Source organism: Lepus europaeus, chromosome 4, assembly GCF_033115175.1.
Source record: "Lepus europaeus isolate LE1 chromosome 4, mLepTim1.pri, whole genome shotgun sequence".
NCBI classification, from domain to species: domain Eukaryota; kingdom Metazoa; phylum Chordata; class Mammalia; order Lagomorpha; family Leporidae; genus Lepus; species Lepus europaeus.
The window spans coordinates 124,049,196-124,074,291 of NC_084830.1; the positions used below are offsets into that span (position 1 = coordinate 124,049,196).

At 39.4% G+C, this 25,096-nt stretch overlaps 1 protein-coding gene across 4 annotated transcripts in view; it reads right to left on the reverse strand.

The window, feature by feature from the left end:
• The window catches only part of SGCD (sarcoglycan delta), a 443,968-nt gene that overhangs the window by 211,643 nt on the left and 207,229 nt on the right, over positions 1-25,096 (reverse strand). For all 4 annotated transcript variants that reach the window (XM_062188784.1, XM_062188781.1, XM_062188782.1 and 1 more), the window contains exon 3: positions 21,830-21,931. In XM_062188784.1, the coding sequence (XP_062044768.1) occupies positions 21,830-21,931 (102 nt within the window). The remainder of the gene's footprint in view (positions 1-21,829; positions 21,932-25,096) is intronic.

Below are 25,096 nucleotides of genomic sequence, written 5' to 3' on the forward strand. Positions count from 1 at the left end.
AAGAAAGATGCTTAAGTTTGAATGAGGTTTGAAGGATTTATATGTATGTCAGATAAGGCATTTGAACTTTCTTTTTAAAATTTTTTAAATTTATTTGACAGGTAGAGTTATAGACAGTGAGAGAGAGACAGAAAAAGGTCTTCCTTCCATTGGTTCACCCCCCAAATGGCCCTACTGCCGGTGCTGTGCCGATCTGAAGCCAGGAGCCAGGTGCCTCTTCCTGGTCTCCCATGCAGGTGCAAGGGCCCAAACACTTGGGCCATCCTCCACTGCCCTCCTGGGCCACAGCAGAGAGCTGGACTGGAAGAGGAACAACCGGGACTAGAACCCGGTACCCATATGGATGCCGGCGCCGAGTATTTGAACTTTCTAAGCTGAGCCTGTATTTTGCATCTTAAAATACCATCTGACTGTCTGCAACTTTCTACTGGGCAGAAAAATCCACTAGGAAACACCCAAACTGTTCTGGTAGAAGTAAAATACCCCTACTCATTCTTCTGGAAAACAGTGAAGAGAAAAAATACTGCACTGTAATTATGAGTTGTGCTTATTTGACATACTAATTGAACATTTATTTAACACTTGTCAAGTGTCAAGCACTGTGACAGACAAATGAATACAATGGTGAATAATCCTATAACAGGATTCCTCCCTGAAAAAAGTTCCCTGTCCAGTGGGACATAACTGTTCTTCAAAGCAAATTAGTATGAAGACAGAAAATGTAAGATTTTAGGTAGTTCTCATTTGGAGTTGAATTCCAACTACTCCACAAATTAGGTAGGGAGAGCTGCCTAACTGCACTTTGGTTTCATTTTCCAGTAAAAGAGAGATAATACAATATACCTCACAAGATCTCTATGAGAATTTAAGGAACATGACTATACAGTACATTGCATTCTTCTTGATCTGTAAGAACCTTAAAAAGTAGTGGAGGTATCACCAAAACAGTCCTATCAAAAAAGACCAGTAACCAGATAACATGAATGGATCTTGCCATTAACTATTTTCATTATAAAAGTTAACTTTTATATGAAAGCCTATTTAACAGAGTATTAATTATCTCTAAATAACTTATGTCTCATTACTTATCTATTTAATACTCCATAAAATTCCTGCTCAACTGATTGTAATATTTTTTATTTCCTGAACTTTTATTGTATAAATAATAAGTACCACACAATCTAGGGTTTAATCACCTCATTTCTTATGCTCTAATTGTCTTCTTGCACAAAGGCTTATCTCCCAAATTATACTGTAACAGCTCACTGAAAACAGGGCAGACAGTAACATTTTGGAATATTTGCTACAGTGTTTTAGCTTGTCAACAACAACAGGAAGAATTGAGCAGAAAAGACATAAGTTCTAAAACTTACTATTGTTTACAAGTTCAGGCTGTTCTGAGAAGCCACCGTAGGCACAAACATTAAACGGCAATCTTTGTAATCTCTTCTCAAAATAGAAAACACTGCCATGATCAAGGCAGACAAACTTCCTGATCTACACAAATTAAAGACTTCTTTGGCCTAGAGGTGGGTCTCACATCTTACACACACAGGCAGGTTGAGAACAAACTTCCTCAAACAATTTGTCGAGTTGAATTTCAACATGGAATCTCAGTGAGTGTGCCGATGGCATTTTGAAAAGAATTTCATTAAATGTTGCTAACATGTCATAAGCTCCCTTAAATGGAAGGGTAATGGCTCATAACATTTGTAAGCTTTTTAATTTCATGGAATATGAGCAGCATAATCAGGACCTATTAAAGTCAATCAACTGTGCCAAGTGGGGCTACCTACCTTTGTTTTGTTTCTATTTTCCTTGTGGGTATACCCCGTGAACCAAGAGGCAACAAGCCCTCGTAACATTCTTTAAGGCTAACACCGGGGTGTGATGCTTGGAACAAGCTCTGATGAAATCCTTACAGTTGCGTTCATGTGTGTGGGCTGAAGAGTCCAACACTTCTTCAGGAATGGCTTTGCCTTCTGTGAAAGAGATTTCTCTTTCCATTTGGTTCAGTTCAGAAGGTGCAATTTTGCAAGGATTCTAAATTGTCTGACCAGTGTAATTGCAATTATTAAATGAACATAAACATTCTTCCTTATATTTTCAAGACATAGTAGCATCAAACTGCCAGCTCAGCAAGACTTGTCTTGAGTTTCTTCCTCCTATTATGAAGACTTCACTGAGAACAGTGTCTATTTGTAGTGGGCTAAGTGGCAAAGACTACTAGAAACATCCTATATACATTTTCTCATTTAATTTTCTGAACTCTATGATGCTACAGCTACTCATATTATAGGCAGAGAAACTAAAGTGCTAAGACATCAAATAATATGCCCCAAGTCACAAAGCTAATTAGAAGAAAAGCCATTTCAGTGCATTTTTTCTTATTCTACATCACAAGTACTATGCTGCCAGGCAACACTACGTCCACACACACACCCTGTTTAAGCCTTTCCATGGACTGGATGGATCCACAGAGAGCATTTCCACGTGGATCCAATCAGGAACCGTCTAGCATGGCTGAAGGGTACAGAGTCATACAGGGAGAACTGGTATCATAGTCCACGGAGAAGCATACCTCCGAACTGGCAAGGCAAAACAGAGTGAACAATTAGGATATAGCAAGGCCACAAACAAAAGGAAGACTGGAACTGAGACAGTAGGCGGAAACACCAGGAAATGGAACAGAGGAACTGAACACATGAAAAGGTTAGCTACGCCAACATTCTGAACACCAGGAACAGAATGATTTCCATTTTTGTGTGCTGCCTAGGTAAATCACACGCCTAGGGTTGACGGCTTCACGGAGTGGAGCAGAACTAGACAAGGTCATCATGTAATCTTTGTGGTAAAGGTAAAAATAAAAACCAGAATGATGTACACACAGATGAGTTCTAAATATATTGTCTGCATTGATTATAATTCCTACAAATGGTTAGTAAAACCTTTAGTTATTCCCTTACCTGACATTATTGTCTATATTTTCTATATTTTCTTTTTTTTCACATCTGAAACTGGAATCAAGAATGGCTTGATCTTTGGAATACCGATGAATTTTCTAAGTTGACAATTGTTTCATTTTGGTGAACTCAGAATAAGAAATCAGAAGACCACTTAGAAATCCAAAAATTCAGCTGTGATCCGAGGTTCCGTTTGAAAATATAGCATGGAATATCGCAGGCATACTGGGGATTTAATACGCATATGAGTTCTTGACCTTTTTCTGAATAGGCACTGCAGTGCAGTTCCAATGAAAGTCACAAACATAGAGAAGTAACAGTGCAGTGAGAAACAGTACAATTTAGAAGATCTGTGGTTTGAACAAAAGAAAACATAGCCTCATAAGCTATGAACACATAAAAAAAAAGCCATTGAAGAAAAACCATCAGAGGAGGTGTAGGCAATGTTCAGACAAACAGTAATCAGTAGAGCAAAGAAATAAGATGGTCTCCTCTTCAGGAAACTGGCAAGGATTCTGCCATTTTCCTTGGGCTACAGAGAAGGCAGGACAGGCAAGCGGCAGGGCGGGGCCAATGTGTAACCACTATCTAATGATTCTAGGTAGCAGAATATTTCAGCTAGACAGAGCCTTAAAGTCATCCAGGATTAGAAAGTTACATGTGTTCTGAAGCCTTCGACTGTTCATTTCTAAATAGAAAATCAAAAGGGTACATCCTTCCCAGGACCACGGTCAGGAATAAACGAGATACTTTTATATTATTACTGTGTCTGTTAGCTATCATATCATCAAGTTTTAACAACATATTATTTAGATTCAAAATTAGCAAACATTTAGGAGCAACTGATACAGGCTGAGTCCTTGCCAAGGCGCATTCACACTTTTAATTCATCTAGCCTCCACAGTAACAAACCTTTTAGTATGTCTTAAAATAATAAATATTCTATGAAAAACACAACAGCAAAAGACCTGTAGGCAATTAAGCACAGTTTAAAATTTTCTAAGCATTACTCATTTCATGGTAGAAATTTGTTAGTGGTCTTCAGAATGGTTTGAGTGTCCCAATATCTACAAAGTGTGCCTTACTCCATTGCTTAGCCTGGCCATGCTGATTTTCTTGGGCATTGGATTTACTGTCTGAGGATGCACATGTAAAGCCATGGATACTATAATTTGTGGGTAATTCAAGGTTTCTTTCCAATGGAAACTTTAGAAATAGACTTCTTATCATCAGTGGCAGCTTTAAAATCGAAACACACAGCTTCATATCTAATGCATGTTGCTGGATCTCATTAGACCATGAGCCCTGTAACACCCTATTTGTAAGGACTTTGACATAAGGTATTCCCAGCATCTTCACCTACTGAGAGAGGGCAACACCCATCTACCACCCACCACTGCATTGAGATAGGTCATCTTTTCATACTTTTAAGATATCGATCATAATTCTGTCAACTCCTGTTTTCTAGGTTTTTAAGACATTTTATTTACAGGAAAGGAAGTGTGTATGTGTGTGTGTGTGTGAGAGAGAGAGAGAGAGAGAGAGAGAGAGAGAGAGAGAGAGAGAGAGAGAGAGAGAGAGAGAGAAAGAAACACTATCCATCTGCTGCTTCATTTGCCAAAAGACTGCAATGGCTGAAACTTAGGCTTGGAACTTCATTTCGGTCTCCCATGAATAGGGTAATAGGGGCCCAAATGCTTGGATCACCTCTGCTGCTTTCCCAGGTACACCAGCTCTGAGTTGGATCTGAAGTGGAGCAGCTAGAACTCAAATTGGTGCTCTTGTTACATGGGATGGCAGGCAGCAGCTTAAACCACTGCACCACAAGAACAGACCTGAAACCCTGTTCTCATTATAGTTCTTGTAAAGTTCTGTCTTGGTCCAATTGTACGGCTATAACAAAATAGCACACAATGTGTAATTTGTAAACTCTACAAATTTATTTTCTAGTAGTCCTAGAAGCTGGGAAGTCCAAGATCAAGGCACCAGCATGCTCAGCTGTCTGGAAACAGGAGCTCTTCACCTCCGGGAGGGTGCTTTTCTTTGCTGGTGTGTTCTCCAAGGAGGAAGACAGCAATGTCCTCACAGGGCGGAAGGCACAGAGGAGCAAGAATGGGCAGAGTCTGCTGCATGAGATCTCTTTGATAAGGGTCTAAAGCCTACTCTCAGAGGAGGAGTCCTCAAAACCTTATCACCCCTTAAAACCCCCATCTCTTTCATTATCACACTGGCCATTACACTTCAACATATGACATTTGGAGGTCGCACAGTGAAGCCACAGCACTCCGCAACCCAGGTTTTGCTAAGATATGACGAGGAAGAAAATAACACTTGGTGACTCAGTAAGCCCTTTGTGGCAACCACAGAAGGCACAGGGGTGAAATCCACATCTCAGGAAATTCACATGGAGGGGCAAATCCAAAAACCACTGGGAATACCAAGAAACCAGTGAGAGATTTGCGTTTGTTAACAAGTGACATCAGGAGCAAACACTGGAACTATAAGAGAAGTCATGGATTACTGATTTTAGAATAAACCCAACGCCATTTTTCATCACTTAATGAACTACCATCTAAGGATTATTCATCTTTCCATAAACATTCCTCTCATACTTTTTAAACAAAACTGCCTGAATTTTCACTGAGGACTCAAACAAATCTACACAGCTTGATGAGGGAAAACTTCAATTATCATACCATCTGTGCTTGCCTTTTACTATAGAGAGATCCCATTTTTTATTTTCACGACTCTGATGTTGCAAGACGGAAGCTGTGGCTCACTAGGGGAAGAAATATACATGAACGCACCAAGGGAGCAAGAAGGCATGGCAGTATGTCTGTCTCATCCTTTCCCTGTGGTGATTTTACTCAGTCTACCTCTCCTTTTCCTTCTCCCTCCAACATGCAACAAGTGCGCGCACAAAATGTGTATCAGCCTTAAGAGCCTCCTTTACTTTGAGACCATTTGGTATTTGCCTAGAGGCATAATCATCATGGACTAAAAAAGAAGAATTCATGGAAATGGAAAGTCCCATACTCATAATTTAGGCAACTGCCATTTAAAACATCACTGGTAATAATTTATAGAACACTGCATCAAAAGGTTATGCTTAGCTATTGATGCAGTTCACAAAACCAAAGTAACAGCAAGCATTTGCTTATCATTTCATATTGCAAAGAAGTGTCTTTTTCAGTCTTTGAGATTATATCTTTTGAAAAATTATCAGTGTTTTTGAAAATGAACAAGGTTTAATTTTTCAAGTCAAGATTGTTAAATGCGACCACCCATAGCAACTATAAATCATTGGGCACAACCACAGTTGCCAAGAGCTGGGTGTAATTTGATTGAAATGTTATGAAAAAATGTTTTTAAAACAACTTTTTTTTTGCCAACAATTGAGGAGTAAAGATTAACAAAGCTTTCAAGAATGTATAACAACAGAAGTGAAGTAAGACAGGCACATAAAGACAAACACTAAATGTTCCAAAGCGTATATGGGAGCTAAAAAAGTTGGTTTCACAGTGAAGATTAGAACAGTAGTCACTCGTGATTACAAAGAGAAGAGTGGTAGGGAGGGGACAGCTAGGTGGGAAAAATAAGTTCTAATGTTTTACAACATAGTAGCATGGTTAGTGTTCACAACGATTTATTGCATATGTTATAAACAACTGGAGAAGTTCAAAACTTCCTGACAAAAAGAAATGCTAAATATTATAGGCAAGGAAAACAGATAATTATTCTGATTTCATCAGTACACATTGTACACATGGATCAGACTATCACACTGCACCCTATAAATGCATACAATTATGATACGTCAATGAACAAAATGAAAACAGAAGCATACATTTACACGTGCACCTTCCTCCAAGCTAGCTTCTGTCTCCATTATCCATTGCAGGAGACATTACTGGTTTTGAAGCACCACCTAACGAAAGTAGGGCTCTTCTTATCATTAAAAGAACATAAACCAAAGTCTATGATTGCTAATATGTATTTTTCCCTTAAATGTTATTTGTGAAATAAATAAGAATTCTTATATCCAAGTAGTCATAATAGGCAGCTAGTATATTCCTGGATACAAAGGTGCTAGATGATGCTGATATTCCATAGTGAAAATGCTGACAAGCTCAGCACTTTCAAGGCCTGGCAGTACTGATTCTGCTCTGTTACACTGTCCTGTCCTGAACACACAGCTCCTCACTTGGATGGCATGAATCAAAGTGTGCAACAGGACAAAACTGCAGATTAGGAACATAAGACCTTCAACACTTTCAGTCCACTTTCCTTTCCTCTACTGGGTCTATTCTCATTTCCCACGATCTTATGCCACCCAGTCGCTCATGTCATCTTCTATGTAATGAAATTACACAGGTAATTATTCACTGTGTACAGTGTTCAGTTTAGTTGTTGGGACGTATACATCTCACACCACAGTTCTTGAGTTCTATTTCTGACTCTGGCCCCTGATTCCAGCTTCTTGCCAATACAGACGCTAAGAAGCCATAGTGATGGCTCAAGCAATGGGGTTCCCGCCACCCATTTGTGAGACCTGGAATGCGTTCCTGGCTCCTGTCCCTGGTTCTGGCCTACTCATGAATATTATGTCTGTCTGTCTCTCTGTCTCTCTTTTTCTCCTTCTACTGCTGGAATAAATGGACTTATAAAAGGAGCTAACTATCTCTCTACCTGAGAGGTTCTCATAAAATCTTTGATCCAGAAGGATCCTATGAGCATGTTCATTAATTCAGAGACTGGCTTTCTGATCATGTACCAGGAATTAGTCTAAAAACTATGGAGACAGTGGTAATCAAAGCCAGTAATATTAACAAATGCTACCAAAAAAATACATGTAACTACTCAAATTGCACATAGTGATTTATATCTCATAGTGATTTATAGCTCATGGGGGATGCTATTATTGTCCACTTTTTACAGAGGAGTAAAGCAAGTGAAACAAACTGTCCAGTAATTTGCTCAAGGAGACCCAGCTAGCAAATGGCAGAGCCAGGATGTGAATCCAGGAAGTCGTTCCCCAGAACCTGCTCTTACATATATATATATATATATATATATATATATATATATATATATAGCAATCCAATTTCAGATAGTTAATATATACAGTTTTTTTTACTATATTTCTTTTTTTTCTTTTTTTTTATTATTTTTTTTTATTATTTTTTTAATTTATTTATTTATTTATTTTTATTTTTTTTTTAACTTTTATTTAATGAATAGAAATTTCCAAAGTATAGCCCATGGGTTACAATGGCTTCCCCCCTCCCATAACTTCCCTCCCGCCCGCAATCCTCCCCCTTCCCGCTCCCTTTCTCCTTCCATTCATGTAAAGATTCATTTTCAATTCTCTTTGTATACAGAAGATCAGTTTAGTATATATTAGGTAAAGATTTCAACATTTTGCCCATATAGCAACACAAAGTGAAAAAACTACCATTGGATTACTAATTATAGCATTAAATAGCAATGTACAGCACATTAAAGACAGAGATCCTACATAATTTTTTTTTCAAATTAATTAATTTTCTATGCCATTTCCATTTTAACACCAGGTTGTTTTTTTTTTTCATTTCCAATTCCCTTTATATACAGAAGATCACTTCAGTATATAATTAGTAAAGACCTCATCAGTTTGTGCCCACACAGAAACGCAACACTCCGGCCTCAGAATCAGCCCTCAAGGCATTCAGATCTGGCTGAAGAGCCCATGAGAGTATAGCAGGCATGGAAAGCGAAGATATCATGGAAAAAAAAAAAAGACCTAAATGAATGATCTCTGTGAGTGAGATCCCAGTGGAAAGAACGGGGCCATCAAAGAAGGAGGTACCCTTCTCCGAAGGGAGGAGAGAACTTCCACTTTGACTATGACCCTATCGGAATAAGATCGAAGTCAGCGAACTCTAAAGGCTTCCATAGCCCTGGCAACTCATGACTAGAGCCTAGGGAGATTACTGACGCCATGAACAGGAGTGTCAAATTGTTAAATCAGCAACAGGAGTCACTGTGTACTTACACCCCATGTGGGATCTGTCCCTAATGTGTCGTCTAAAGCGAAGTGATGCTATAACTAGTACTGAAACAGTATTTTTATACTTTGCGTTTCTTTTTTTTTTTTTTTTTAACAAAGTTAGATAGTGAGAGAGAGAGATAGAGAGAAAGGTCTTCCTTCCATTAGTTCACTCCCCAAATGGCTGCCACAGCCAGAGCTATGCCGATCCAAAGCCAGGAGCCAGGTGCTTCCTCCTGGTCTCCCAAGTGGGTTCAGGGGTCCAAGCACTTGGGCCATCCTCCACTGCCCTCCCGGACCACAGCAGAAAGCTGGACTGGAAGAGGGGCAACAGGGACTAGAACCCGGTGTCCATATGGGATGCCAGCGCCGCAGGTGGAGTATTAACCAAGTGAGCCACGGCACCAGCCCAATATATACAGTTTTTAGAACATAATAATAGTTCCCACCCTACCCTCCCTCTTCTTCCTTCCTTCCTTATTTTTCCTTTCTTATTTTTCTTTTAATTTTTGCAATTACATACTTTCAGCTGCTTTACAACCATGCCTCCAGGCATGAATCACCCTGCTCGGGTAGGGATTATATAGCACAATAACAGAGAGAGCAAACAGAGTGGCATATAAATATATAACTGCATACACTACAATTATATACAATTGTATGGTATGCAGATATATGCAGGATAAGTAGATATAATGTAAATGTATGGAACCATACATAAATGACTAAAAATAACACAGATAAACATACAAAGTTACTAGATTAGCAATAGACTTCTAGACAAGCTGTCAGGGAAGGTCTCCATGAGGAAGAGGAAATTGATAAGAGATCTGGATGAAATAAAAGGCCAGTCTGGTAGTTTTTAAACTATGGGCTGTGGAACCCCACATAGGGATGTGGAAGGGACAGTGTGTGTGTAGGGAAGGGACCCACCCTCAGTCCAACTTCAGAAGCTCAGCTTCCATTTGCTTTGGACTTTTTGATTCCAAATAAAATTTGGCTGAAAAAATATCCCACAGCTTAAAATGAAATTATAGAAAACATTGATTACTCATAATTTTTTCAGTTCACAAATAAAGTGAGACATGAAAAGAAGAAATTTCGTTAAGGGCTCACTGTTGATAGGTGGGGCAGTAAGAGGAAAACCAAGACTCCCTAACTTATAATCTACACAGTCAGCTGTAACTGTCCTCTACCCAGGACATTTTAATCCAGTCTTTAAATGGTATAGGTAGTTCATCTACATACATTATATTTTTTAAGAAAACTCATAAGCATGCCCCAGGCTTAGCAAAAGCAATTACATGAATGCTCTTGCCTTTCCCATGCAGTGTATTAATTTGTTCTCATCTCTGTTTCTTATTCTTATTTGCATTTTTCCTGGCCTTTACCTACTATATTTTTTCTCCTATGTTATTTCTTAAATGTGGTTTCCAATCCTTCATGGAAATGTGAATGTGCATGGGGAGAAGTGCGCTTGTAGTAGGACTTGGCATGAACAGAAATTTCTGAGATCCATGAGTTCTTAAATAAATGAAATTCTAATGATGGACTTTTACATACCATGACAGGTAACAAGAAAGAATTTGAGGTATTCTACTTTCCCCAAAGTCCTCAAATCATACAATTGGGCATTCTTAGCCTTATTTAAAGTTCAGACCAACTTCTTCTACCAAAATTCTGGCTGACAGTTATAACTGATATCTGACCAATGCCTTTAATAACTTACATTTCTAGTATGAACTTCATTCAAGAAAAGCATACATTCAATTTCTCCTACTTTAATCCTATTGTAACCAAAAGCTTTAAAAAAAAAAAAAAAACTACCTCTGTTTTCCAGGATAAACAAACTATCGTATTGTCGATTGATTCCAAGTTTGTGTCTGTATAAAAACAGGTTAGCAGCTGGTTCACACTATTGTCCACACTAAATTACAACATGTAAACAAATACATGTGGGGAATGGGAGTTGGCTTCACAGTACAGATGGGCTTATAGATGACCCTTATAATTTTTAATAATATCCTTAATTTATGTGTCAGCAAAGAAATGCAAAGATGCCTAATGAAGCCCCTTGACTTGGTACAAATCACTTCTATTTACTCGGGCAATACTTCATGGTCCAGTTAACTTCTTAATTAAAGACAGAAAGATGCTCATGCTCCATGCAAGTGGCATAGAAAATACTGTTTTGTGCACAATATGTTCAGCTGGGAGTTGAAGCTGTTTTGCTTACTGAGGAGAAGCTCCCACAGCCTTCGTCTGGCTTCTAAACTAATCAAAGGCACACCTCTGCCCACTGCAACTGAACTGTCTACGGTCAGAGGGGCCTCGTCAGACAACGTGTGTGCATGCCAGCCATCCTGCATTGATTCTGTTTTTCAGCTTTTTTCCCCTTACACACAGCCTGCAGAATTCAAATATCTATTTGTTGTCTCTGTTTTCCTCCTTCTCCAGCTCACGTTGCTTAGTCATTCAAGGAATAAAACAAAAGATTGTGGGAAAGTCAGAGAGAGAAAAGGCTGTGGTGGGTTATAGTATCAGCTTCCAGAGACTCTAAGATTTCCACCCATTGCCGTTGAGCTTCCTAAGAATTTCAAAACCAACCAACTAAAACATCACATTTACTGATCTCAAATTCTGTTACAAGTCTCTCTATAGTGGTCAAAACAATGGGCTACCAACATAAGGTCAGATACCTATACCAACGGGAATGAAGAGAAAGCCCAAAGATACATTCACACATATATGGCCAATCTTCAACATGTACCAGGAACAGGTACCAGGAACTCAAGATGAGAAGTGATACTCTCCAACAAATACAGTAAATGGTGCTGGGAAACCTGAATATCCATACCACATATACAAAAAACTCAAAAATAAATGAACAAGTTTTTCACAGACCTGAACCCATAAAACTACTAGAAAAAAAAATAAGGAAAGGTTCTACAACATCAATGTTGGCAATAATTTTATGTGCATGATGTGAAAAGCCCTGGCGAGCAAAGCAAAGATAAACAAGTAGGACTCTATCAAAGTAAAAAGTGTCTACAGAGCAATCAATAGGATGAAAAGGCAGCTCATGGAATGGGAGAAATATTTGCAAACCACACAGTATTTGTTAAGGAGCTAATAACCAAAATAAGGAAGGCACACAAGTCTGTCTATATATCTATATCTATATCTATATCTATATCTATATATAGAGAGAGAGGGAAGGAAGGAAGCAAGCAAGCTGTGGTGTAGTGGGTTAAAACCCTGGCCTGAAGTGCTGACATCCCACATGGGCACCAGTTCTAGTCCCGGCTGCTCCTCTTCTGATCCTACTCTCTGCTATGGCCTGAGAAAGCAGTAGAAGATGGCCCAAGCCCTTGGACCCCTGCACCCATGTGGGAGACCCAAAAGAAGCTTCCAGCTCCTGGCTTTGGAATGGCTCAGCTCTGGCCATTGCAGCTAATTGGGGAGTGAACCAGCGGATCAAAGACCTCTCTCTCTGTCTCTACCTCACTCTGTAACTCTGTCTTTCAAATAAATAAAATAAGTCTTTAAAAAAAGAAAGAAGTTAACTCCAAAACTCCAAAAAATAAAAACAAAAATCCTTTCATTTAAAAAAGGGCAATTAAGGGGCCAGTGCTGTGACGTAGCAGGTACAGCTGCTGCCTGTAGTGCTGGCGTCCCATACGCACAACTGTTTGATTCCCAGCTACTCCACTTCTGATCCAGCTCTCTGCTGTAGCCTGGGAAAGCAGTGGAAGATGGCCCAAGCGCTTGGGCCTCTGCACCCACATGTGAGAGCTGGAAGAACCTCCTAGTCCAGCTCTGGCTGCTGAGGCCAACTGGGTATTGAACCAGCAGATAAGACCTCTCTCTCTCCCTCCCTCTCTCTCCCCCTCTCTCTCTCTGCCTCTGCCTCTCTATAACTCTGCCTTTCAAATAAATATTTTGTAAAAAAAGGGAAAATAATATAAATAAATATTTTTACCAAAAGGTATATAAATGGATAGCAAGTTTATGAAAAGGAGATCAATAACAGCAATCATCAGGGAAATGCAAATCAAAATCACAACCCTATACCATCTCATTCTTGTTAGGATGGCAATTACAAAAGATACAAATTGGACATGGGACATGCTGGCAAGATGTGGAGATAAGGAAATACTGTTAGGTGGCATCTAAGTCTGTATAGACCTTACTGACATCACTGTATAGCAGTTCCTCAAAAGACTTAAAAAGAAAAATATCATTTAATACTCAATCCCACTTCTGGGTATATGATATCCAGTAGAAATGAAATCCCTATATCCAAGAGATGTCTGTATTCCCATATTCACTATAGTATTATTCTCAATATTACAGAATCAATCTAAGTGTGCCATTGACAGATAAATGGATAAAGAAAATGGATAAAGAAAATACCTAGTGGAACACTAAGTCTTTCAAAGTTAAGGAATCCCTGTTCACTGGTGATGAACCTTTAAGACTTTATGCCAAGAGAAATAAACTAGGCACAGAAATACAAGAAATCCAAGATTTCAGTTTTATGTAGAATCTAAAAATGTTGCACACATAGAAACACTGAGTGAAAGTGTAGCAACGAAGGGGGGCGGTGAAATACAGTGAAATTGGTGAAGGGCACACTTTTTCACTTCTAGGATGAGACGTTCCAGTGCCCAGAAGTACAAAATGGATGCTACAGTTATTAGTGATATAGTGCATACTTTAATCTGCTGAGAGAGTAGCTTTATTAAGTATTCTCACCACATAATTACATAAAAAAGTAATTATGTGAGGAGATGGATATGCTAATTAGCTTATGGTAGTCATTTCACAGTATATAGGTTTATCAAAACATAATTAAACTTGTATACCTTAAATATATACAACTTTTGTTTGTCAACTGTACCTCAGTAAAGTGGGGTGGTGCAATCTCTCAGGAGCCATATTACCAGGAGAAATGGACCACAAGACAGAGAAAGGAGGCTGAAACAAGAACAATGGATGGGGGCCAGTGCTGTGGCAGAGTGGGTTAACACCCTGGCTGAAGTGCCGGCATCCCATATGGACACTGGTTCAAGACCAAGCTGCTCCACTTCCAATCCACTCTCTGCTATGGCCTAGGAAAGCAATGGAAGATGGCCCAAGTCCTTGGGCCTCTGCACCCATGTGGGAGACCCAGAAGAAGCTCCTGGCTTCAGATCTGTGCAGCTCCAGCCGTTGGTGCCAATTGGGAGTGAACCATCAGATGGAAGACCTCTCTTTCTCTCTCTCTGCCTCTCCTCTCTCTGTGTAACTCTGACTTTCAAATAAATAAATAAATAAATCTTTAAAAAAAAAACAATGGATGAAGAATTACCATGGATATTAAGAAATCAACTTCCTGACTTTTGTATGAGATCCATAAATTCACAGTTGGAAAAACCATGGGCTTCACCTGCAGGAGACTTCAGGGACCCATATTATAAATGAGCTAAGCTGTTAAAGACGGTCCAACTGTGACTAGTGGAGAACGGCAAACTGGAGAACAAATGTCCCATTTGCTGCTATTTAGCTCCAGACCTGGGGGATGGCTCTGTGAGATTTTCCATTTCTCCTGACAATGACAAAATGTAGATTTAAAAAAAAAATGAAATTTTCAAATTTTTAAATACTAGAAACAAAAGTAAATTAAAATTCTTCATTTTAATAATAATACTGTATCTGCAGGTTAGATTCATGTCTAACTGCTATTATAAAACTTTATCAGCTCACCTAATAGTTTATAAGGTAAACACTTTTATTGTACCACTTAACTCCTACAAGAAATGTGTCAAGTAGTGAATAACATCTCGGTGATCAGTTCAGTCATAATTAAGATCAAGTTTGTTGCATTATCCACTGTTGTGTCCAGTTTCCTTTTCTTAGTGCTTTTTCTTTTTTTCTTTTTATAATCCTCTTAGGGACTCCACATGAATTTAGTCAGTTATTCCTTGTGAGAAGGAAATCATGAGGTATGCATTAGGGCAGCATATGGATCAGGGTGCCATGAGAAAATTGAATCCCATCTGAACAGTGCTGTCACAGTGAAGGATCCTGCAGGCAGGGATCTCCTTGTGATGTTAACTGGGTGCAACTTGGCAGAGTTTCAGGGCCTCAACCATTAAATGAAGAGACTAGTTTAATTAAGTTCTTAATGCCTCCCACCTCCAGCCCATGTTGCTAATTAAAGTTAATGGAAAAAAAAATCTCAACTGATTTCATACCAAAATCAAAATGGGATTTTAAAAAGTTCACTCTTCCACAGAACAGAGTTGACGGATCCCAGAGTAAAAATTCACAGTGAGGACTACTAGTTCAGAGTTTCAAAGAGTATGCATTTGTTTTTGAGCCTTCAGAAATGTTGACAAATTAGATGCCCTCACACACCATTTTATATATGGATTCAGACTTAACATGAACCAATACTTAGGGAGTCCTTGGTATAGCATAGGTTTGTGTATACTTGGACCTTAACTATTTTATTTTGCCTTTACTATGTTATAAAATGATGAAAAGTATCCCGAGATCAAAGGGAGTAAATGTTTTTAAGGGATTTGATATACATGAGCACTATCAAGATAATTTTATTTTCTGAAAAGCTGTGCCAACAGCATCAGATGCCACACCTAGAAACAAATCTTAAGAAGAATGAGAGAAAACTGAGGTGAATATTGGAAGAGATTACTGCCATGAAAAAAAAAAATTTCAACTGAAAGCTAATGAATATGAAAAGGGTTTCCTTAGAGGTAGAGTGTTTCTCATTAAACAGATATTTAAGCAGAGGTTCACAGATAATGTTGTTTAGAGGGAGTTCAAATATTAGATGAGATTGGGATAGGTGGTGGTGGTGGTGGTGGTGATGATAGTGAAAATTACAATTGTCATCGCCATCATTATCATCAGTGTCATCATTATCATCAGAAAGGAGTGGGGATGCAGTAACCATTTTTGGACACCCACTTCACATCCAGCTATGTGTTCTTGGCATGATCTCATTTACTCATGATCCGGGCATTCATATTATCGCAGTTGTATTGCTAAGACAAAGTGAAATTGCCCAAAAAGTAATCATCTGGCACAGGGTAGAACCAGTTGCCACCCAAAACCAACAATATAATACATGTGCTTAACCATGGTTTAATTCTGTCTATGTACAGGGTACCTCTAAGAATCTCATTTAGTTATTATTTCATATTTACATGTCAATTTTGGTAGGTGAATACATCTTCAAATGTTTTATTAGGGTAAAATAATTTAAAAGGCATAAGCAGCCTCAAGACCTACATAATAGTTTTCTACTTCATTATCCAAATGTAAGTTAATGTTTTGATCCCTCGTCCAATTTTCCTTACTACTCTCTTTTGTTGAATAATGGGAAGAGCAATAGGCTATGGCCGTATCTCCACCCTCAAGTATAGTTTTTGAGTTAATTCACTGAGCAATGTTCCCTGCTTTTGGTCTGGAACATAGAAGGTACTCAATAAGCTCTATTCTTATCTCTTGCCACTACACCTTAAGTTATGCAAAAGTATCAACTAATTTCAGCATTCTGAGAAGCAAGGTATGAAGCCTCTCATTAGAAATCTTTATGAATAAAGGTATCTTTGATACTCAATCATTCAGTAGTTCCTACTAAAAGTCTATAGCTGTATTTGCCAACTTACAATGCGTTTAATAGCACTGACATAATGATTCAAATACAAAGATTTATGGCATTAAAATTTATTGTTAATGCATCCAAGTGGTATTGCTAACATTGGCTCTCTTTGAACATCATGAAAGAATACTTAATGCAGTATTTGCCTCTTTCTCAATCTATTTTCTGAGCAGCATGATCCTTGACCAGTTAGCACCTATGCATCCATGTGGCTGAAGCTAGAAGATACTGGGGCTTTCACTCAGGCACAGAAGAAAATTTTGATAAAGATGAACATTTTCTCTTTAATTTTTCTTCCTAAGTGACTGCTACCACACTGATCAATTTGTAGTGACTTTACCAGGGTTGCAACCTTAAATAATGAAATCAGATACAGTATTGAACATTGTGAAGATTGCTTAACCAATCTCAATTCCTTTCAGATCAGTGAAACACAAAGCTAAAATGAAGTCAAGTGTTGCTTCATTATTTATCCTCACTTAGACTGGCTGACTCATCTTGTTCAACTGGATGCTCACCTTTTCCAGTGGGAAAAGCAGAAGGAAATGCTTTGTGAAATAGAAGAAGTAGTTATGATCTGTGAAGACACGACAGTGCAGCTAATACAAAGGAGTCTTCCAGAGGTGATCTACAAACAACTTTTAGAAACATCAAAAAATAAAAATTAGACCAAAACAAGGTAGTGAGCTGAAGATGACAGCACAAAGTAGCTGCATAAGCCACGTACAATCATGTGAGTGTCACATGAGGTTATCATTTGGCAATTACAGCTGTTCTCCAACAGTCATTCCTCCCACTTCATTTGCTAAGCTACCCTGTTAAATTTGGCAGGTGTGTTTGAGGGAAAGGGAGCATCGAAGATTAAGCCATCATCTGCTAACTTGTTACTTCACTCACCTTTTTTTACACTAATATAGTTGACTTCACTTTCTGTGACAACTCAGAGGGAAATTAATTCCACTTTTGCTGCTTTACCTACTATGCTACTATCTATTCCCTTCTCTGTGCTGTGCTGGTATTGAAAAGGGAAATATTAAAGGTCTGTGCCCTGAACAACCTTCTACTATCTCTCCCTGCACAACAACACACAGCCCAACTGCAGGCCAAAAAAAATCTTATTGTTCTTTAGGTTAGATATTACATAGATGGTTTAAAAATGATCTTGATAAACTGACACAGACAAATTACTTAAAGCACATAATAGATAATTCCACTTATATAAAGTTCTAACAAGTAGAAAGTAATGCATGGTACAGAAAGCAGGTGAGTGGCTGCATAAGCGCAGGAGTAGGCGAGGTAGGGTGGATATGGTGGGATGGAAGCAGTGATAATGTGCAGGACAAATCCTCAGAGGTGGTGAATACATTTGTTCTCCTGATTGTGGTGATGGTTACACATGTACACAAATGTTTCCCAACTTTTCAAATGGTACATTAGAAATATGTGTTTGGTTCACTGTATATTGCCTGGAGAAAAAAAGATCCAAGATACAGATACATACAGAAAATTTACAATTAATATCCTATTTGGAGGAAAAAGATAGTAATAGTAGGAAAGTATGGGTTTATTGAAAAATATGCAAGGGGCCGGCACTGTGCTGCAGTGGGTTAACGCCCTGGCCTGAAGCACCGGCATCCCATATGGGCACTGATTCAAGACCCGGCTGCTCCACTTCCCATCCAGCTCTCTGCTGTGGCCTGGGAAAGCAGTAGAAGATGGCCCAAGTCGTTGGGCTCCTGCACCCGCGTGGGAGACCCAGAGGAAGCTCCTGGCTCCTGGCTTCAGATTGGCTCAGCTCCAGCCATTGCTACCAACTGGGGAGTGAACCACCAGATGGAAGACCGACCGACCTCCCTCTCTCTCTCTCTCTCTGCCTCTCCTCTCTCTGTGTAACTCTTTCAAATAAATAAATCTTTTAAAAAATGAAGAATATGCAAGCACAGAAAATGTCTGAAAAGCCATATTAATGTGCAAGTGGTGCTTTTCTCTTTGATGTATATTTAAGGGAAACTTTCAGTTTTTGTACTTAATTTATTAAACATTATGAACACACTGAATACATATTACACTTAAGCAAACAACAGAAATGAGGAATTTTCATAGGGAAAATCCGGACAATTTCTTGATCTTTCAAGCACATATTTTAAAACGTGAATGATGTCCAATAATGACAATGTTAAGGGGGAAAACCCAATGTGCTCTTCATGCGTGTTCGAGTGAGTGGATTGACTTTCTGAACAGTGAGTCTGAGTTGATAGCAGGGGGAACAGAAGGCGCCCTCCATGGAAAGCATCTGGTAAGTGATCACAGAGGCTTGATGAGGACTGTGGATTTTATTTCAGATGGGAAGTCAACAGAGCACCCCTTTCAAAGGGGTGGGGAGACATGGCATTTTAAATACAAGTTTGCCTACAATTTAGGTGATGAGGCTGAGTGAAAGGAAGAAGAGAGTCAAGAGGATACCGCAGCAGCAAGACGAGAGAGGCTGCAGACTGGAACTACAACCTGACACCTGATGAAGAAGAATGGCTGAATGATGTCACACATTTCAGGTGCAGCTCCCAGGACGTACTGACAGGTCTCATGTCTGTATATCTCAGTATCTTTCTCTGAAGTTAGGAGATATCCATTTTATCAGGAATACAAAAAGCTATAAAGTGTTGTTATTTGAAATGTTTAAAAACATTGGAAAATGGTGAATTCTAACACTTTTTATTTTCACAAAACAATGATTTGAAAGCACTGATTTTAATGCACTGACTCTTCAATTTTGAAGTTTTGAAACTGCCACTGCTTTTTAAGCCTCAATCACATGTATTTCTAAGTTCAGATGAGCAGCCCATCAATTTTCAGAGAAGCTGGCTCCCAGACTTGCTGAAGTGATGTGTACACAACATACCCTGCTCCAGGTCTCCCAAAACACACTTCTCAGTTCCTTTCCGTGACTCTAATTCTAGACCATGAAAATTAATGTCATGATGAATTATTTAATAGCTATTCAACTCTTCTACCCAGTACCTTAAAACCCACTATGTGTACCACATACAATTTAGTCAGCATATGTGCTTCTCAAAAAGTTCATGGAAGACGTATATGATGAAAAAACTATGGATGGATTCCTTAACTTCTTCTATCAAAGTAAACTTTTATCTACCTTTTCCATGTATGTTCTGAAGTGCTCTTTTATTTGTGGAAACATCACTAATAAAGATTAAAGTGGTTGGCAGATTACAGCCTATGGCCTCTTTTTGGCTTGGGCCCTAAGCAAAAATTGGTTTTATGTTCTTAAAGAGCTACACAAGTAAGGCCTTCATGTATTTACTCTCTGACCCTTTACAGAAAAGGTTTGAATGCACCATTAGAGGAAAATGGCCAACCTGAACTAGTGAGTTAAATAATTAACGGAGATGTGATAGGCAATGTAAAGTATAACTAACCAGCTTAACCAACCAACTTGCCAGTTTGGGAGAACTAAATACAGATCTGAAGCAACTCATATAACAACTTTTTTTTCCCCTTAATTTATATTTAATATAAATAAATGAAGAGAAAGAGAGCATGTTTCCCATCTGCTGATACATTCCCAAAATGCCCATAAAAACTGAAGTTGGGCCAGGCCAAAGCCACAAGCCTGGAATTCAATAGAGGTCCTCCACGTAGGCGGCAGGGACCCAAGAACACGAGAAATCATCACCTGCTGAATCCCAGGGTACATATCAGCACGAAGCTGGATCAGAAGCAGAGCCAGAACTCAAACTCAGGGACATACAGGATGCATGTGTCACAGTAGCAAAAGCCTGGCTCAACAATGTGTCTTCAAATTTTCAACTGACTGTCCTGTTCAGAAATTGTCACTTGACCCTCCTCATTATAGGCTTACCTTATGGCTCCTTTTAGGGAATAGGCTCTTCACTGACAGTGAGTATATTTACTTTATTTTTGGTACTTTACCTGCTCAAGCCAATGTGAGATGGGCTCCAGTTAAATTTTATAAATAATCATTGTCTGGCTGAAATAATTTATTTTCGATGAGTTTAACATTCTGGATCCTTTTCTCTCACCCAGCAAACAAGAAGTGAACTCACTGACAGTTCAGTAGCTGAGATCACTTTAACACAGTTTCAGATAAAACTACCACCGCAGCAGGTGGTTGAACTTCATTAATTACACTAATTAATGCACACAATGCTAATGATGCTTTGGGGAACTCTCATGTTACTCCTTGCTTGCAGGTGAAGACAGACCAACCTAGGCAGAGCACAAACACTGGCAACCTTTTCAAGCTGCAAATTCCATCACCTTACCCTAGACCAGCAATAAAACCATTAAGCACCAGCCCTCAACCTAAAATGCCCAAAGTGAAAAGTTACTGGAAAAGGTCTAGTTAATTAAAGCAAGCTACATAGGAATCACTCCTTTCTTGATAAAAATAAAAAAATAGGAATGAAAGCAGCAACTTAGGGAGGACACCGTAGTTATTAGGATGGCTCTAGAGCTAGATTTCTGCAGACGGACTCCTTGTCCTGCTACCTGGTAAGGATGTGGCTTTGGTCACGGTACTACTTTAAGTTCTGATTCCTTAATCTGTAAAATGGAAGCACCAATAGGCCCCACCCCAGTGGGTCAGTCTGTGAATTAATTTAGACAATCAGTATTCATACAAAACAGAAATGTGGCTAGAACACATCACTGCACGGTAATTATTTGAACCCCATTTCAGAGTATGGTTACTGAAACTGAATGAAATCAAACATCAGCCACACAGTCCAAATTCCAGTGAAAAACAGTGCTAGTTTTATTTAGCATTTTTCCCCAATATGGCTTCAAGACCCTCCGCAATTAAAAATGAGAGCAATATTATCTTGCATTTGTCTAGTTTTTAAGGTCTTTCTATATCTACTGTCTTATCTCATGCACCACAATCTTTACAGCTGGTTTGCAGGTGTTGTCACCTGCTGTTGGGCAGGACAGGAAGGAAGTTCAGAGATGTCATATTGCTGGCTTTGCGCCTCAGCTGTGATTATACTCAAGGCTTCAGATTGGAATGTAAATTCATCTTATTACCTGTGACAGCCCCCAGTCCCACTCTTTAACTTAGCTGATAAACTTCCCTATATATAGATCCCAGAGCAACAGTAACTCCTTATTCTCTTAGCACACACTTACTGGTCGGGACTGGATTTCTTTGGCGTAGAGAGGTTGTAAGAATTCTGAATCTCCTTCTAACTTTAGGCCTTTTTCTGTGATTCTCAGGTTCCCCATTCCATCCTGAAACAGAGACACAGAGATAACAGGGAAAATGTGATTAGCCAAAATTTCAAAATACCTTGGGCTATCAAAAATTAAAAAATACTTATTGCCTTTTATGAGGGATGCAGAATGAAGTAGAGATCAAACGAACACATAAACTACTAGGGGGCATTGTTTGATGCAATTATGTATATTATCCTTTTTGCTCACTCATTCTGAGGAAATTCTATTCCAAGCAACCCAGAATGCCCCCTAGTCATTCACATGCACAGATGGTGGAGAATCTCCTCACTGGTAGTGTAGGAAGAAAGGAGGCAGGAAGTGAGGGAAGCTGGGGGAGGACTGACTCTCCGGGTTACAGTGAAACATCCTCTTTTCAAAAATCACATAAAATACCAGGTCATTTCTTATTTCCCAAGTGAGTTTCTTTCTAACATCTAGCTACCTCCCTGCCCCCCAACACACCCCTTGATAAAAAAGAACTCCTGTTTATTTATAAGGCAGACTCATACAGAGGGAGAGGGAGATGGTGAGGGAGAGGGAGGGAAGGAGGGAGGGAGAGGGAGAGAGGGAGAGAGGGAGGAAAGTTCTTCCAGCCATTGGTTCACTCTTCAAATGGCCACAGCAAGTGCACCAAACCAGGAGCTAGGAATACCATCTTGGTCTTCCACGCAAGTGGCAGGGATCTAAGTGCTTAGGCTATTATCTTCTACCTCCCCAGGTGGGTTAGCAGGGAGCTGGATTGGAAGTAGAGCACCTGGCACTTCAAACAGTGCCCACAAGGGATGCTGGTATCACAGGCAGTGGCTTGACCTATGTCAAAACACTGACCCATCATCAAGTCATTTAAACAGTGTGATTATGCTGGATAATCCCAACATGCCATGTAATCACCATGGTTCTGAAAAATGGTAGAGGTATGCAGGAGAGTCAGTGCCAGGCTAATTGAATATGAGAGAAATTCAATCAGCCATTCCTGACTTGGAAGATGAAAAGTTTTGTGAGTGTCAGAATGTGGTGAATTTCTCAAAAGGAGAAAAACAAAACAACAACAAAAAAAAACCCAAATGGATCCTCTGCTGGAGCATCTAGAAACATCACAGCCCCTGACACTGAAACTGCAGCCAGTTGAGTCCTGGATCATGACTCTAACACATGGAACTATAGCATCAACAATCCGTGTTCCTTTAAACCACTTCGTTTGTGTCTTAAAGAAGATTGCCCAAGTGTGGGGCCCATTCCACCGACGTGGGAAAACTAGATGGAGTTCCAGGCTCCTGGCTCTGGCTTGGCCCAGCTCTGGTTGTTAGGGCCATTTGGAGTATGAACCAAGGGATGGAAAATCTCTCCCTCTATCCCTGTCTTTCAAATAAATAGATCTTCACAAAAATTACTTGAAGAGCAGCTATAATTCCATCTGCCACATTCGTTCCTCTTTGCTACGTAATGTAAGCTATTCGTGGGTTCTGAGATGAGTTGGGGACACAACTTCTGCTGTAATAATATCAGCCATTGATGATTGAGGGTCCATGATTTCACTAGGGGTTTCAAATTTTGATATCCTAATTCTATTTATTCTTTATTTATCAGCTGAGATATAATATCAAGACAAATTTCATTTTATCAACCATTTGCTTAACCTCAATGACGGGAACTTGACATACCCTGACTTTGCCCCTTCCTCATCTACTTTTCTTTTAAACACTGAATTAGTTACCTAATATCTTCCAAACAGTGAACTTTTGTGTTTATTTCATTCTAGCACAGTTAGCATTTCTACTGATTTTCTAATTTTCCTTCCTTTGGTCAAGAGGAAGCTCAGTAAGTTGCCTCCTGACTCTCCTTAACGTGACTGAGTGAGCCTTTGGTGGCCTGCTCGCTTCTGGTTGGTAGGCCATGCCAGGTTATATTGCACATGGCCTGGAATCAGCCATTTCTAACAAGCTTCCCTTCTTCATTTGATCAGGAACTGCTGTCTAAAGATCACAGGCTTGGAGTTTTACATGTCCAGCGCTACTGGATTAAACTTTGTTTCTGTGGGTAGCTAGAAAACGAAATTTTCTTATTTTTAAAGTAAAATACACTACAATTTCACACGAAAGTCTAATTCAAAATCAGGGCTTAGAGCTTTTCATTTAACCCCAAGGGTAATACAATGTTTTCACATTTCTCCCATACTCCAAATAACTGTTTTCAATAATATCAACATGATCTCTTATTTAACTCAACAATAATATGAAACTGTTTCAGAATAACAATGCCACCACCTGCAAACTAGCATTATGATTAATAAATCAATGTAAAATCTATCATCATTGAAAATTCTGAAATATATCCTAATAGAAAAGTAGAGTCAAATCACTATATTTCAGTCACTTGAAATAGTGCCATTGTTTGTGGTTGTGCCACCAACCTGATTTCCAATGAGGTTCGACTGGTTCATTTTTTTTTTTATTTTTAGTTTTTCATGACTACTTTTGTAAAATTCAATTTTATAGAACTGTAAATGATTCTTAAGGCATCACAGTCAAATCTACAAAACAAAAACACATTCAAAGAGCTCCAGATTCTGTCTGTATTTCACTGTATTTCATTTCCTTCTGTTAGGTAGGAAGTCAGAAATGAGCTTATGTGTGTGCAACAAAGGCCTAAGGAATTGACATGTAGGGCCAGCATCTGCATCTCAAAGTTATCCCCATAACCTTCCAGGTACAGCCCAGTATCTGCACTTGAAACATCCTGCCCTGCCCCTTCTACCCCATAACCTTACAGGTGGGGGTCCTGCCCCTTCTACCTGATAACCTTCCAGGTACAGCCCAGTATCTGTACTTCAAACATCCTGCCCCATCATGATCTTCCAGGGAGTCCTGCCCATCCTTCTTCTAACTCAGGTGACCCAGGCTTCCTCCTGTCTGACGACTTCAGGGGGAAAACTCAGAAAGGAATTTTTAGTATTTACATCCAAAAAGTCCTTTATTCCAGGAGGAGAAGATGTGGGAAGACAAGACCCATCCCCTTAAAAACCCCTGGCCTCAACCAGACTATGCGTTCAGCCCTCTGCCTCTCTGCTGAGCCGCCCGCCTGGCCTGCCCAGGTGTATTCTCTCCATTCAACCATGTAACTCCGCTCTCCCCAAGTCTGAGCGACTGGGCACTCTCTCAGGTCCTATATGGAGAGGTGCCC